The 16,858-nt window shown below is 41.9% G+C and overlaps 1 protein-coding gene across 1 annotated transcript in view; it reads right to left on the bottom strand.

Annotated features, from left to right (window-relative positions):
* Positions 1-16,858, bottom strand: part of LOC104275615 (disintegrin and metalloproteinase domain-containing protein 12-like) — a 116,606-nt gene that overhangs the window by 76,574 nt on the left and 23,174 nt on the right. Inside the window, exon 2 of the mRNA XM_009871615.1 lies at positions 8,413-8,486. Coding sequence (XP_009869917.1) covers positions 8,413-8,486 — 74 coding nt within the window. The remainder of the gene's footprint in view (positions 1-8,412; positions 8,487-16,858) is intronic.

Raw genomic sequence — 16,858 nt, forward strand, 5'->3', positions numbered from 1 at the left:
TTTCCCTGTATTTTGTGAGACAGGAGGACTCAAATATTTTTAGAGAGGGGGTCTGTGCATGTTGGACTTCTTACCTGCACCCCTGGCAGAACAAAAAAGCTTGAAATGCTGAAGGCTGCCCTACTTAGTCTGTGGAAATTCATATACACCTGGTAATCCCTCTCAAAGGAGTTTCGAAAAAGGGCAAAAATGAGCATGAACAGAAAAGAAAAAAAAAAGAAGAAAAAAGAAAGAAGAGAGAAAACGAAATAAAAAAGAAAGCCAAACTAGAGGAAAATTTATGTGGAAGTTCCTGCACTCAATTCCTGACTGAGATTTTTAAAGGAAACTAAAATTTTCTACAGTTAGCTCTTTTCCTACATTTGTTCTTTAAGACTACATATAGGCATGCAAAACCATGTTGCAGGACCTCAAAATGCAGATTACTTGTGGCAGAGTGTGGCGCAAAGAAAAAAGTTGTCTTAGACCTTCCTGTATCTAAACCCTGTGACCGCTGCACAGCAAAGCTGCCAAACCTTAGGATTTCACAATGACTGTGACAATATTATCAGGGGTTTGCTTTTGGCTTTGTGGTGCTGGTTTGTTTTGTGGGTTGTTTTTTTTTTAAACTTATGGTGGAGAAGAAAAGCCTGAGGATATGAATATCAAGTATCGCAACAAAAGAGAAAGAACCTCTAATACTTGCATCTGGCCTTTTTCCTTTTTTTTTTTTTTAATCATTGTTATATTTTTCCAGTTTCTGTTGACATGGACGTGCATCATCCAGCTAAAACTTTCAGAGTACAGACTCGGCGATGGGACCGCGATACAAACAGGTGCCGACAGCAGCAACAATCTGACATCTAGATTGTCCATTGTACTAAAATATATGCATTTTAAGGAAATTATAAAGTTTACCTCTTCCTGGCAGATGTGTGCTTTGTGCATTGGGGATGCACGTGCTGTGTATGGCCCCATACTGGCTGGGGATGCTGATGTTGTTCCCAGACAGGGCTTATAAGCAGAACTGAATTGTTCCTTTTGAATACTTCATTTCCACACGCAATGTGAAATAACGGAAAATTCACCCCAGGAACTGTACTTCAGTGTTCTCCGTATTTACTAACCCTCTAAAAATAAACACATGAAAGAGTGAGCACTATAGGCAAATTCAATGGCTGGCATCTTTCCCTGCAGAATTTTATGAAGGCAACACTGTCCTTCTCTCCGCAAAGCCTTCAGGAGAGGTTGATATCCTAGGAACCGAGGGTGTGCCAGCAAAATGCCACTGCATTCAAAAAGAAGACAAATTCTAGAGACTCTGTATGTGCTGTCACACATCTGCTCTTATTCAAAAACACTGGGCACCCAGGACTGAGCATCAAAGTGGAAATATCTAATAGAAATTCATTAAAAGCAGGTTCAGCCTCAATTTTGACTTGAAAACTCATTTACAGTCTTCACTGTGTTTCTGAAGCCAGAAAGCAATATCCACAAATGTTTCTGAAGAGGAGAATCCTCTTGGTTTTGGCCTGGTACCTCTACATGCATTGTCAAATGGAGACCAAACATCCCAGGGCATGTAATGATGCAGAGTAGATCTCGGCGCTTCCCCTTCGCTGTTATTGAAATGCTACTCGCTCTTGTTAGAAATAGATTAAAAAAATTTAAAAAAAAAGAAGCACCACCAAAACCCCCAAACCAACAAGAAAACGCAATCTGAAACCTGCACAGAGAGATGAAACACGTGAGGAACACCCAGGAGGTTTGCAAGCAAAGCCTGGGTCCAGCTGGACTCACCCGCGCTTCGCCTGCCAACCTGCAAAAACAACTCAGCGGAACGTTTCTGCGCCACGTGGGCTGGCACAAGACTATCAGTGGGAGATTACGAGGTTTCCAGAAAGCTGTTTTTATCTCTTGTTTCTCCCCTAATTCTTTATTTTAGAGCCCTGGATGATTACCTTTTGCCCATGTGTTCACCATCACCGCGCAGGAGCTGCCTCCAGCCTGCCCGCGGGAGGGAGCGCACATTCCTGCCGTCTTCCGACAGCCAGCTCTCCTCCCTGACCTCTCTGCTGAGCCATTGCAAAAAGAAACGCTGAGAACCTCACATTCTGCAGTGCAAAGGGAGATTCAAACACAGTTCTGAAAAGATAGTATTCTACTGCTGCACTTTATGTAGGGAGTGAAACCTAAAGCAGGCACTTTATTAAGTATATTGCACCAGCAAGTGTATTTCCCTCCCTGTTATTGTTATATATTTAATTGGGAAGTGCAGCTCCAGGATTGCTCTGACTGACAGACACTGAACAAGCCAAACCTTGTGTTAACTTGGTTCAAAGCTGTCAACAGCTGTGGCTCTGGAAACCACTACTCTCAGGAAAACATCTGCGCAGAGAAAACTGTACCTGTCCTACCCATCAGAGTCAAATTTCTTTGCATGCTACGTGAACAAGGTTTGTGGTTCTGCAGTTTGACAGAAATGTCAAACTTCCCTATATCTCAGTTTTTCCACCTGAGAAAGGAGACCATTCCCCCTGTCCCAAACATGTGCCAAGGCTGCAGGGCAAAGACAGAGCCACAGCAGCTTTCCTGCCCCCTCGACCCCTCCCCTGGAGCTGAGATTTGGGCTGTGAATAGGACACAGTCCTCCCTTCTCTCCAGGAGACCCAGCATAGCCCCAGTGCCCCACAGTTTTATGGGCAGAAAAAGCTTGGCTTTGTTAGAGTTTATGACATTCAGCCCCAAGAAGGTCTCCAGAATAGAAATTCCTTTTTTGTTTTTTTAAATCCTCTTCCCTTTCAGAATACTGCATCAGTGTATAAGTATCTTCTCTCATTGTTCTTTTCTGTCGGTTTATTTATGTAAGGAGAGGGAAAACAGGTTAAGCAGCAGTTGCTCTCCTGGTGGAGCTGAACCCTTTCACTCCAACATCCAGCTCCAAATTGACACAGTCAAAGGTAGCCCGAAATCCACAACTTGACTACCATTGCACTCAATTACGGAGCAAATCTTGGTACCTCAACAGCCACACTAAATATGCCATCCTTATACCACAAAACTACAGCAAATACCTGCAACTCTTAGACCCACGGACTGATACCATCATTAACACAGATGAATCTTGAGGTTTCGGTGCGGTGTAGGCCATTTGACTGTTGCCATCACAGAAGGGAAAAAATTGTTACCGCCATTAAAGCAAAACTTTTGCTTCAATTAAAGTGAAACCCCAAGCGTCAGCTGAAACGCTGCAATACAGCTGCCAGCTCCAGAATTTGCAGATAAAACAGTCCGGGGTCACAGGTTTTTGGCTAAGTTACAGCACAGAATTGTAATAGCACGTAAATTCTGAGAGGTCCTATTTCTCTATTTGGTAATTGTTTGTTTAGATTTGTTTCCTCTATCTATTTCAAGCCACTGATTGTACATAAAGCATGCCCATTCATCAACAAGTGTTGTCAGCCTTATTCTTTGGCACTGGAAATGGGTTGTTCCTCTGCTAGAATGTCACTTGCACACCAATCAGCGCTCCTATTCAGAAAGGTTGGGCAGAAGAGAAAAATATTTCTTTCCTTTTAACTGAAAAATAATGAAAAAGATTTCTAAAGCCTCATGGGAAGAGGTCACATTAAAACTGTGCATGAAGACACCTATTGCCTGCTGGAACCTTCTCTGTCCTGGAGCTCTGCTTTCAAAGTAACCTCCAGTACTGGATCTTTCCACCCCAATACATACTGGGTACTGTGTCTCCACGTAGAAATTCTTAACGTACAAGAGGGACAGTCAGAGATGCTCTAAACTTCTGGAGATCTCTAGGATCAAAGGGGATTTAAAGGATGGTGAGGCCCTGGCACAGGTTGCCCAGAGAAGCTGTGGCAGCCCCAGCCCCAGCCCAAGGCCAGGTTGGACGGGGCTTGGAGCAACCTGGGCTGGTGGGAGGTGTCCCTGCCCAGGGCAGGGGGTGGAACTGGACAATCTTATAGGTCCCTTCCAACCCAAACCATTCTGTGACCTCATGATTCTATGATAAGGGTGGATTTTGCCTCCTAATGAAATAAAAGAATTTTTACTGAAGGAATAAGAGGTCACAATCCATCATCATACATTCCCAATTTTCTATTGCTTTGTTAAAGGTTGTGTTATGAACATGACAAAAACCCAGCATAAAGTCTTTGGGAAATGAATAGCGAATTTTGCTTCTCTAAAATATTTGAGTTTTTCTTTCATTTCCGTGCTCCCCTGGACACTTCCAATGGCCCATCAGCCACAATCACGCTTCTCATGCAGTCACTGCTCACTCGGCAGAGCTGGTCAACGAAGTCCCACTAGAAGGAACCTGTTCAGGGCACAGCTGAGATGGTGTCGATGCCCTCAGGGCAAAGCCATCCTACCTCCATATTTGTCCTCACACGCTCTCGACTTATCTTAGCTTTTTATCTGCCAGGAACTCAGGTATATACAGGAGCCAACGCTGCAAAAAGCTCTCTGACATCTGTTCAAAGTTATATTTCTTTGACATTCATAATTATGACCTTTGTCAGCAAACCACTTAAGCATGAAATTAATTTTGAAAATAAGTGATTCCACTGACTTTACCTGGGTTACTCATGTTTAAAGTTAAAGGGACACTTAAGCCCTTTGCTGCACACAGACCTACTTCTGAGAGAGCGCAAAATGTTTCCAGTTGCAGAAAAACAGCCAGTAGTCACACACCGTTCCACTCTCCAACTCAAGATTTAATCTTACTGGGGGTCTTGTTTCATTTACACAATAGTAAGAGTACTTTCCTCTGAGCCCCACGTGCTGCAATCCACTTTAAAGGAATTTATATGTGCATACATTACTGTCCCTTGCACAACAGAAGTGCATCAGTATTACTGATGTAATGCACACCAGCACAGTCAGCTGCTCTGAAGTGTGGTTTATTTTGCAGCTGATCAATGATTTGCTGATTCTGGAGATCTCTCCATATGACAAGTGTTTCTAAGACATTTAAGGTACTACACAGCTTAAGGTTCTCAAGAGTGCAATCATACTCTGCAACTAAATCATAGTAAGAAATGTGCTTGCAACATTAGCTTGCTAGCAGGTTTTCTGCAATTGACAGATTGAGTTCACGGCAAATAATTTTGGTTTTGCATTTACAAATGAGCAGTGCCTGAAAACTAATCACTAGAGTATTTAATGAATATGTACAAAAGTAATCGTAACAGCTGGAGACCACAGAGAAGATTTTAAAGCCTAAACTGTGATGTTAGGTACCAGTAACTCTTCCAGAACTAACTTAATACATCTTGCCCGGTACGTATGAACACATCTTGCTGAGTCTAAATATCACAAAACACCAAACTGACATTAAATATTTCCATAGATAACAGATGGTTTAACACATCAGTCCCTACTTGGGCTTGCCTAACGCATCTGAATCATGTTTTGAAATATAACTCAAGGTTTGGAAAATCTCTAAGGTTTTCAATAAATGGAGTTTAATGTCAAGACTACTCAAAGCAGCTGTTTTTACTAACCATGGAAAATCACATCCAGTGTTTTTTCTGCATGACCCAATGCAGAAATTATGTAATTTAGGGGTCCCATCCACCTCCACCCCCACCATTCTCCAAGGAATAACATGCTTTACGTGAAACTACAGTAAAATAACAGCATACGTATCAGAGCTTCAGATGTGTTGTCACTTACTACTCAGGAAAAGATGTTTGTATTTAGCACTCCACTTCTAGCTCAAGGATGTCGATTTAATGGCTACTCCAACATGGCTCAGTATCAATGCTTTCAAGATATTTGAGCAGTATGCTTCATGCCAACATCAAGAGGACAGAGCAGGCTGGAGGAGACAGGGTCTGCGTGCACAGTTGCTGCTCCTCTCTGAAGCCCTGGAGAACCATGGGCAGGAGCTGCAAGGTGGAAACTTCACTCCCTTCTCCAGGCACACGAGGACCTTCTCACACCTCTGGAGTCCATAATCCACCTCAGGTCCAGTCTGGCCCGCTGCCACCTGCTGTTAGCCCCCACAGAATCACAGAACAGTTTCAGTTGGAAGAGAACTTCAGGATCATCGAGTTCAACCTTTGTCCTAGCCCTATTAACACCACTAAATCGTGTCCCTTGTCTCCTGCTCTGCAGAAATGCATGCTCTCATTTCTCTCCTGGACACTGATTTTTCTCTCCATGAACCTGTAGGACAACCTTGGAAGCAACAGCTTTGCTTCATGCCCCAAACGCTCATCTCCTCTGCTGCCACCTGCCTCTCCATGCCAGTGACAACACACCCAACACCGTCACTACAGGCAGAAGAAACGCAACCATCAATTTCCACAGAGAAGCACGGATTGTTTGCCCAGCACTGCAGACTGATACACTGTGTTATTTACAGAAACAGTAACAAATAGACCTATCCAGCAACTTCTGTATGGGCTTGCAACACTCAGACCATTATATCTTCTGAAAACCACAGTCAGTAATGCTGGAGAAAAGGGAGAAATAATTTTGCAAAGCCATGACCAAGTTTTTCTGCAGTTTGGGATCTATGAACCACCCTATATGCTACAAATGCCAAACACAGGCAAGGCTAACTGCAATGTTCTACAACACTATCTAGAAACTCCTGCTAAGACGAGGAACCTCGTGTCGTTAACATCATACACAGCTCTTCTAGAATACAAATCTTCTGGTGGACACCCCATCATAGCCATAGGTAAACTGAAAAGTAATCATTGAGAAATACTAGATTTCTTAAGGAGCAGATCTCAACATCTCCAAATCTAGTCAGTCAACAGGTGCTCGAAGAGTTAATTTACTGTTCTTTCATGTCCTATTTCTAAAAGAGGTAGAGATTGCATCTTAGTTTTCTAAATCTGACTTTATTGCAGGTACAAGAGAGTCTGGTATGTTCGGGAAGCCCTGTATTGGCAGTTTTATGTTCTTTTAATGGCTGACATGGAATGTAAATAGTTTCCTCAATTGCTGCATAGTTCCCATTCCTGAAGAAAGGCACACCCTTCGACAAACATTAAGAGAATATAAAGTTAAATCCCTGTTTGTTAACGGAATTAAAACCTCCTCTAGTTACTGAAACAAAGCAACCTGCGCATGGAGGATCTACATACCCTTCAAGGTAGGAAATGAACAGCTAAGGAGCTCTAAAAATAACGTAAAGAAAGCACAGGATTTGGGCCTGATGTTGAACAATAAAGTGAGCTGGATTTTATCAAGCTGGGTAATGTTAGGCTTCATCCAAATGGCTGGAAATAAAAAGCATTTTGCGTTGTTTTACGGCAGAGGACTAAAGAGGTGCCTCATCATTTCCCATTGAAGTTGTCCGTCACCAGCCTGAGCCAGCATGTACCCGGCCTCCCTTGGACATTTGCTTTCACAGGCACATTCCTTCCTCTTAACACATAAAGCTGCACCACTTACGTCTACAGGCTATTATTATAAAAAAAATACCTCTGCTGCTTTCATTGCACAGCAGGGAAACTTGCAGAACACACAGATCCTCGCTTACATTTATAGAAAGGCTTGCCCTAGGTTGAGAGTCATCTTTGTTTTTCCTTTGACAAGCAGCATGTAGTTGTCCTGATCTGGGACAATATATCCCACAATGCAGTCTTGAGATGCTCTTGGAGGAAAAACAGTCGAACAGTTGAGAAGGTAGACTAAGACCCTGATGACTTTGGTTCCATTTCTCATGCACTTCCAGAGAAGTGACTGCATTTCTGTAAGGTTCCCCTTTGTAAAAGCTCTGCTGGGTTTATGCCCATGGGACCAGCTCCTCAGCAGCCCCTGGTACACCCTCTGAAAGCTTATGGGCGTGGGCAGTTCTCAAGAGCACATGGAAGCAGATTTAATATTTACAATCTCACAAACCAGGGCTCAAGCTCAGCTGTGGTCACGGCCTTCATGAACAGCAGAAACATCATCAGCCCCTTGGCCAGCAGACCCAGAAAGCTCCCATTAAAAACTCCAGCAGGCGTTAAACCCAAATGCCTGACTCAACTTCCCTGAGCAATCTCCGGCAGCGCAGAGTCAACCGTGGTCACCGGCAGCATTAGGAGGGATGGGTCCTCCAAAAAAAGAGTTCCAAAGACTGTAGGATTTTCCACACGACTGTAAATAAAAGAGCTTACCGCAGGAAAGGAGGACAAACCCAAATCAAACAAAACCAGCAATCAAAGGAAAACCCTGAGAGGCATATGCCCGTTTTCAGTCCCACATAAATGCAGACGACAGTAGAGATTTTGCTCTACCAGCAGTGTGCAAATACACACTGGAAGAAAACTCTCTTGTTAGGGGCCTGTTCCATAAGAGACTAGTAGCAAACTTGGCCCCAGGTTACTTCACAACCATGAATTTTAAAATTATAACCCTTCTCTGAGAACCTCCAGTACAAAGTGACCATGCAACAAGGGTACTTACTCATTCCTCTCCAGATTGATGACTAGATGTCTACTTTCAACTTGTATTACAAACTGCAGCAGTGCTGGGTGATTCTGAAAAAGCAAAACAGAGATGCCTGAGTCCAAACCCAGAGCCCATCACCCCGCAATCCTGCTTCTGGGCACCCGTCTGTCGGTGCAGGATGAGGTCCCACTTGGGAGGAGCAAGCAAGAAACGTTTGTGCTGTCGGAGCTCTTTAGCCTCTGCTCAACGTGAACAAATATCAACAGCAGGGTTTCACAGCCCTGTGTTCTAGACACCATGGTGTGCCCTTAAGCAATCGCATCACTTGCAGATTTGCACATCCGAGTGCATCTCACCTGGGAAGGTGCATGTGGAGATGCAGGCCACATCGACTCTAGAGCTGATCCAGCTCTGAAATTTCTCTTTTTCCTCTCCATATAATATCATAACTACATTAAAACCCTACATGATCTCTTATTAAGGCTCAATCTTGCTGCACCAGAGGTTCAGGTAATCAGGTTTGGGCTTTGCGTGACCATTTTCAGTCTAAGATACCCATGTGCAGAAGCGACGACCTCCTGCGCTAAGAGCAGACCTGTGGTGCTGTGGTCACGCTCAGCAGGGTGGCTCTGACAGAAATGCCTTTCCCCTTAAGGCTGGGTATGCTAAATATTCACGTGTAGAACTGCACGTGTGATCCAAGACCATCGTGGTAACTAAACATAAAGTACAGTCATGCTAAACATTTCCCCCCCCCACTATATACAGCTAAATATTTTAATATGTATTTTAAAGTCCTCAGAAGGAATGATCAAATTTTAACTTTAAGAAGAAAACAGACTTGGTGTTGGAGCAATTATAAATACAGTCATTGGTTTTACCAAGTATCTCTATGGGAACAACAGGCAAAGTATACAAGTATTCAAGAGAATTTGCTGAACAAGACATCAGCAGGCGAGCACACGGAAATCCCAATTGCACTCCAGCATGGCACAGGGATCAGACCATCTGGATTACATTTTCAGCGCCATCGTGACTGCGTGCAATCTTCATATTGCCGTTCCCCTGATTATGAACCAAGTTCTTTTTCACCTCCGACATCTGAAAGTAACTCGGCTGTTTTTGGGGGAAGCTGTGAAAGATGGTCAGAAAGGGCTGGGGATCCCTTTGCCCTTGGAGGCAGGAGGGAGAAGAGGCTCAAACACTTGTTTGTTGTGCACCTTTTACAGGCTTTTAAAACTCTACTTCCAATGAGAAAGCCCAGTTTACAATATGCTAGTTACTGTTAACCCAAAAGACTGAACTCACATATATTTTAAGCCTGTTTACAGTTAACGTACATTTCATTAAGCAAACTTACTGCATTGAGAGACAGCATTTCCTTGTTTCGAAATTCCAACAGTAGCTCAGTACATCAGTTGCTCCTCTGCACACTCAATACGCTTTTCTGGAGATTTATGTCAGCCGATTGCAGCGCCGAAGCAGGGTAATTTTAGGGTTATGGCGTTTAATTGATTTATTGAGAAACGCATCTGCATTTGTAACTGCTACAGCGGTGCCTTGATGGAGCCCCGGCTGCGTGACAGTCAGAGCACCCCGCCCAGGAGATGTAATGATTTCCAAATTATTTGGAAAATGGTAGATGGTTATTAAAAAGTGCAATTGTGAGGAGGCTGCCGTAGACTAAACAAAATTGTAATTCTGTTACAGTGAAAAAATAGCTGACAACTCTCAGACATTATTAAGCACAGATTGGGACTGAGATGCCATCGCTTTCTTCCAAGTGTCCTGCCCCACCGCCCGTGCAAGTTCAAACATATTTTCCCTCTCCCCATGCAGAACGGCAACAATATTGAAATTCTCCATCTCTGTGAACTCTGCAGAAACTAGATCCCACTAGAATGCTAAATAAACGCTTCAGACTATCCTTGGCACTCAGGGAACACATGGGAGTCATTTATTGGCATGAATATTTAGAAGCAGTGTTGATTACCACTTTAATATTAGTGCACTGGCTCCAAACCCTGCAAGATATACATACTAGAGAGTTTTGAGAGAGTAAAATACAACTAATTACAATATAACAGCGTAAATAATTAAGATATTGCAGTAGCACAAATGGTTTCTTTTCAGCTAAAGGCCCTCTGTTAATAGGGAAATGATAACTAAGTTTATTCATGAGTCCACAGTGGTACTTCTTTGACAGTCAATTGATGTTAGTAACTTGTAAAGTTAAAAAAGCAGTTGCGGAATAAAACGGATTGCTACATGACAAAAACATCTCTCAGATAATTCCAGAGTTCAAATTTCTTATTATTGAGCACAATAATGTCCCCAGCTAGGATGCTGGACTGCTTTGCATGAGACCCAGGTTCAGATTCTTGCTTAACCATAGATTTTTCTTTCAAGCAAATGGCACATTTCCTTGTTTGTCATCTGGGAAGAGATGAAACTATACTTTCTCTTATTCTGACATGCAGTCATAAGCATAAATACAGGAAAAATTATGCCCTGCTCAGGTGGTACTGTGATTGGAAACACATCAGCACTTAGAATGGTACAGTTCTAATGTGAAAGAAAAATAAATATCATTCAGAAAGGGCGTTTTAGGTTTGTGATTTTTTTGTTTTTAAAATGTACACACTTATGTAACAAACTCAGATATTTTACTTTCCTCTTTTTGCAGCAGTCGTTGAGTCCCCCGAAAAGTATTTGTATGGTTTTGCTACAAGACCTTGAAAGATCAGTTTGAATCTCATGAACTGCCATAATACTCTCCCATTACAATCAATATCTTCAAAACTGAGTTGCAAGATGAAATGGGAATTACTATAAATACAGATATTAGGTTGCTGGTTTACAGTTTCTGTTTAGAACAATTGAAAAAGCACATTGTGAGCACTTCTGTTCAGAACATTTTGGGAAGAATCACTTGTGATAAGTCTTAAGAGCCGCAAAATATCATTTCCATGCTGATACAACTTATTCCCACAATGATGCCTACAAAATCATCCAATGTGAATGCAGAGAGAACCTTATGAGAGTCAGATTATTTAAACCACAGTAAATAATTCTGCAGATTTATGTCTTCTAGTTCTTTCTACTCTTAAACTACAATTTGCCGTTTTCCTTTTGGGAATGGTTTTTGTGGCAGAAGAGAAGATTTCACCAATGCACACAAACTATTCCCTGATATCCTAGGAGGCAGAACTGAGTTCAGGATGGCTGAAGCAGCACTGTCCGTAATTTTCCCCTTCTATTTAGGGGATTTGCTTTCAAAATCTACATCAAATTGTATCAGCAGAAGAGGAAATGTATTTCCCTATTTAATTTACTCCTTTACTCGCTGAGGGATGTCGGCTTGAATTGGCATTAGTGAAACTTAATGTTCTGAAGGAAAATAGTGAAACAAAGTTAAGGTCAAGGAAGAATCCTCTCTGATAAAGCAGTTTAAAAAAAAAAAGAATAAAGAACCACTTGAACAACTGGAAGCTGGTGAAACAGTAGCCTATTTCTGAGTCACAGAAGTCCTTTTGTTCTCTTACAATAGAATTAAAATCACTGTGTCTTAGAGTACAACTAGTTTAACTCACACATGCTTTTTAAGTAGAATTCATTTTTCCCTTTTAAATCACAGATCTTCATATAGAAAGAGAAAAGAAAGGATAGTTTGGGGATTAAGGCTTGCCCTGTGAACCTGGAGAGGGCGTTGGGAGCCCAGCTCGACCATGGACTTGTGTCTTGGTAGAGAAAATGGCAAAACCCTCCACCTCAATTCCTATGTGCTTCAATTACCCTTTCTAGCCCTTTCCGCCAACTTGCCGCTGCAAAATGGACGTGACAATTGTTTTCATCCTCCTGTCTTTGTCTACTTAGCCTGTAAACTGTGTTAAAGGCAGACATCCTGAACTTCCTAAACATAGAGGAGAACAAAGAGGCATCTTCCTTCTGGTGAAGGCATCACAGCATTACACCAACACTGGCTCCAAAAGAGCAATAACACTTTGTTTCCTTCAGTTTCTCCTGGTTTATCACATCATCATGAATACCAAGGCACATTCCCAGTAGCAGATTTTGAAGCCCTCAAACTGTCAGGGACAACTTTCTAATAATAATGATATGATAGGAAAACAAAAAAGTTAGCTTTTATGTCTGAAATACTAGTAGCTGTCCATTTGGAGTAGATTTGTTCACCTTGGTGAGATGCCCATTCCGGAATTTGAATACAAAGTAGCTGTCACTGAGCATATTTTTCTGCACAGTAATCTAGGAAAAAGTCTTAATCATTGTCGGATCATCAACTCCTTTGGGCTGTGGAGCTGGCATGTACCGCGATCACACTGCGCTGCTGTGAGCTTTTCCCTTGATACTGGCTGTTGAGACTGGGAAAGAATATTTCAGGTCATTTCTTATTACTTTTGAAGAGAAAGAAATCTGATGAAGCGGACAGTCCTAATCTTTGCGACTTACCTTCTACAAAGGATTTTATTGGATTAAGATACCTGAGTTAGACCAGCACGTATAACTTTAAATACAAAACTATTCTCGCAATTACAGAACAGAAATAAAAGGAAATATCCATAGACAAGGGAAAAGAGTGTAAAATTCATTCCAACAACGTTAATTCATCTGGAAAGTGCATTTTCAGGTGGATCAGATGTCCAAACCCAGTATTTGAAAACAGAGCACAAGAAACAGAACCAAAAGGGATGATTTTCCGTCTATGGTTTCAAAGTTTAAAATTCTACGCTAAAAATTTTTAATTTCTATCCTAACATGGTAGACTGAAATAGGCAGGTAAAAAAACCTGGAAACCAGGTGGTTTCCAATCCCTCCAAAACTGCCGTTATCTTCACAAAAGCCAACCTTGCAACAAGGTCGGCTTTGCACGTTCAGTCAAGTTGACCTACATCCACAAAGTGCCCATCACGTGCCCGTCACAGTCTGCATGAACTGTCAGGTCACTCGTGGGACACTCCTAGCCTGAAATGGGTCAAAATTGATAAGGCAAGTAAGGAAAAACACAGTTACTTAGAACTATGGGTTGCAATTATTTGTCTCAACAAGCCTCCTGGCATTCGACACAGAGCAAGAATAAAAACTCATTGGCCATCACATTTAATAATGAGTTCCCTGGACTTTAGTCTTAAATAAAAGAAACCACATCCCCCGTGACAAGCACAGGGAGAAGAGATTCTGGAAGCCACTCCCTCCAGCCTTGCACGAACTTTGTCGTTGCTGTAGCAGCTCACAGCAGCAAAGTACAATTTTCCCATCAGATGCACAAAGAACATCGAGGTGTGAGAGTCACGGGTGGTTTCTTTTGACCAGCTACCAGAAAACCAGCCTGGCTCTGGTATGTGTGTGGTCGAGGATGGTAGCTTAACACGGTGTTGTAGAAGATGGTTGGATCCAGACAGAAACCAAGCGTTTGTTTAAGAAAACGGCGAGAGGAATAGTGAAGAGACATCCCCATAAGGCAGAGAAACCAGAACACCTTTCTGAAACTCCAGAGTGTATTTAGAACAATAAGTAAAAAGCTCACTCATGCAGAAATCACCTACTCACAACTGGGCAAAGAAGCCAAAGAGTTGCCTTTTGGTTACCTGGTTTCCTCCAGCATTAACACCAGACCCGATGATGTGATGGTCAAAGTATTCTACCAGAGGATCATTTGGGAGTATTTTTTAATCCAGAGTCTCAAACTACACCAAAACCCACCAACATTAACTTTAATGATAAGTCCTTATTTACTTTCTCCTCCATAATCACGAAAACAGAAATTCCAAGACACAAAAAGCAAAGGTCATAAGTTTATGTTATCTCTTAAGGATAGCTCTGGAAATAAAGGACTTTTGAGATACATCAGATAAATACCTTCCATGCAGATCTAAATACTTTTTCTTGTATCTGAAGAGCTGACATCAGCAATTAGAAATTGCGTAACTCACTCAGGAAAGAGTACATTATTTCCAATAGGGATAAACTCTATGCCATCTTCTGCTATTTATGTGAAAATACCCTTTCCCCCCCTCGTTCTTCACACACTGACATTCCGTGTTGGTGCCCTCACAAGCTAAAAGGTATGTTTACAGCTAGCAGATCTTTGGGCTGATATTATCTCTCTACTAGCTGTAGTACACAAAGAGGGAAAAGCTGGGAAATCTATAAGAATCTTACCGTGATAACTGGAAAAACAAATGCAAGCTGTCTACAAAGCATATACATTTAAAATAATTACAATTGGCAACAAATACCATAAATTGCATGTGTTGCTTTTCGTTCAAAAAGCATTTCTCCCTTTTCTTTCAGTTTTAGCTTAGAAGAGAGCACGGGAGGCTACGATTCTCACAAATGCCTCCAAAAGCGAGTGGTATTTCAACATGGACATGAAAAGTACAAACATGTAATTCTTATTGGTTTGCAAGTTCCCGAGGGCAGTGAATTCAGCTGTGCTCTCCGTACTGTCAAACGACAAGCCTGTATCCCTGTGGGTCTATATAATGAGCAGCAACAAAGAGAACAGAGTGGTTTGCAGGTTGTTTTTTGTGTGGTTTTTTTTCTTTTAATGGCATAGCAAAGGATCACAGCCCCTTAACAAATTGGCTGAGCCGCTGAAACCAAAGAACTCCCAAGTTTGTTCCCAACTTTGAAATAAAGCGATTCTTTAAAAGCAGAGTGATCATACTCTTTGCTTTCTTGCTGACTGTACAAATAGATGCAAGATACTTTTATCTGGAAGGCATAGTTTCCAATCTTTTTTTTTCTTTCTTTCTTTTCCTCCCATTTTCTTACCTCCTTGCACAGCAAATTGATCTGCTGCTTGAAGGTTAGTCAGGCTTTTCCATCCTCTTTTTTTCCTGCTTCCTACATTTGTAACCTGCTACCCACCACGAGAACCGACAGAAACCATCACACACAAGGTCCTGAAGCAAAAAGATAATGTTTGGTGCTCTGGCTCAATAGCACTGGCAGTCCCAGCCTCTGGCCATCAGTTTATTTGGCAACATCTGCTGAAGCTCCTACGAATCCCTGTAAAGATCTATTTATGTTACCGGCTCCTTGCTCACTGTTGGTGCCCCAGGATTCCTATTCAGAGTTAAAAATTCAAGCAAGTAATGCTCAAGAAAGAGGGAACTGAGAAGTTAATTGTGCCAGACCAAAAATCAATAAAACTACACAGCTCTAGCACACAGCTTCCTGGTTTCCATGCAGAAATACAAAGCTAATGACTGCTCTGGGAAAGGGAAAGCATGCTTACAATTTAGCTACATCCTTTTTTGTGAGGTATTTCTGATTTACATTTTTTTGAAATTAAAGGATAACCTAGCCAAAACATGTTCAAAATGTCATAACACTATGGATTAAACATTTCAGAAGCGAATCCAAAGTAACCAGTTTGATGTTTTAAAGAAATCTGCATCTTCTGAGGCTGAGTTGTTATGCTGTGAGCTTATTTGGTGTCAGTAAAAAGTCAGACATAAAAGCTGAATTCAGATATTTAGACCATATTTTCATTATCAGGCACTGACGTTGCACTAAAACATATTTATGTGTGTTTGGCCAGCTAAACAGGGATTAACAGAAAATTCACAGCTTCAGACATTAAAAAAAAGTCAAGTAAAATGTGCTGTTTCTTTCTTTTTAATTAAATCTAAACAGTGCAAATAGGGCAGCCTTGGCTTTTAAAGCAGCTATCCAATTATCTGCTGAACTATATTGGTTAAAAATAGGTCAAAAATCAATACTCCCTTTTCAGGACAAACTTTGAAACAAAAAAAAAAAAAAGAAAAACCTTTCAAAGATTCCTAAAAAACAAGTTCAGAGAACAAACAAGAGTGAATTATGAAAAAGTGGGGGGTGTTGCCAAGGCTTTGAAAAAGCCGATCGGGGAGCGAGCTGGGCTATCCTCTCTTTCAGGATGTGGTTTGGGAGAAGGATGCGTGCTGTAACACAAACCAGCCAAGGCGAGGTATTGAAGCCCTTCCTGTATCTTTGCAGCAGGATGGATGCAAACCAAGACAAACCAACTTTCGGCGGGTATTTATTACACTCCTCTGCGCGCCTGATGACCTGCAAGGAGTCTGCTCGGCAGCTGGGAGCGGGCGATTCGTTAAGAGTCGCGACTCACAAAGGGAGGAAGAAAGGAAAACGCAGCAACATATGGTTTGGACTGAATGGAAGTGAACTGCACCTAACTGCGAATTCAATTTTTTATTAAGAACAACTAATAAAAATTATAATAACAAAAAAAGGCATATGCTTTCAGGCAGCTCTCATTTGTTGTGGTGGATCCCAAGGAGACCCCAGCTTAAGGCGCTGCCTCCCATCTCTTTGAAGGGTTTTCTCCACAAAGCTACTGGTTATTTCAGTGGGCTGAGCGCGGTGCTGACAGCAATGACAACACCAAAGTCACGCGTTCAATTCCCGCTCCGTCCCCATGTGTTGCCTGGTCTAGTCG

Source organism: Apaloderma vittatum, unplaced genomic scaffold (assembly GCF_000703405.1).
Source record: "Apaloderma vittatum isolate BGI_N311 unplaced genomic scaffold, ASM70340v1 scaffold686, whole genome shotgun sequence".
In the NCBI taxonomy this organism is placed as follows: Eukaryota; Metazoa; Chordata; class Aves; order Trogoniformes; family Trogonidae; genus Apaloderma; species Apaloderma vittatum.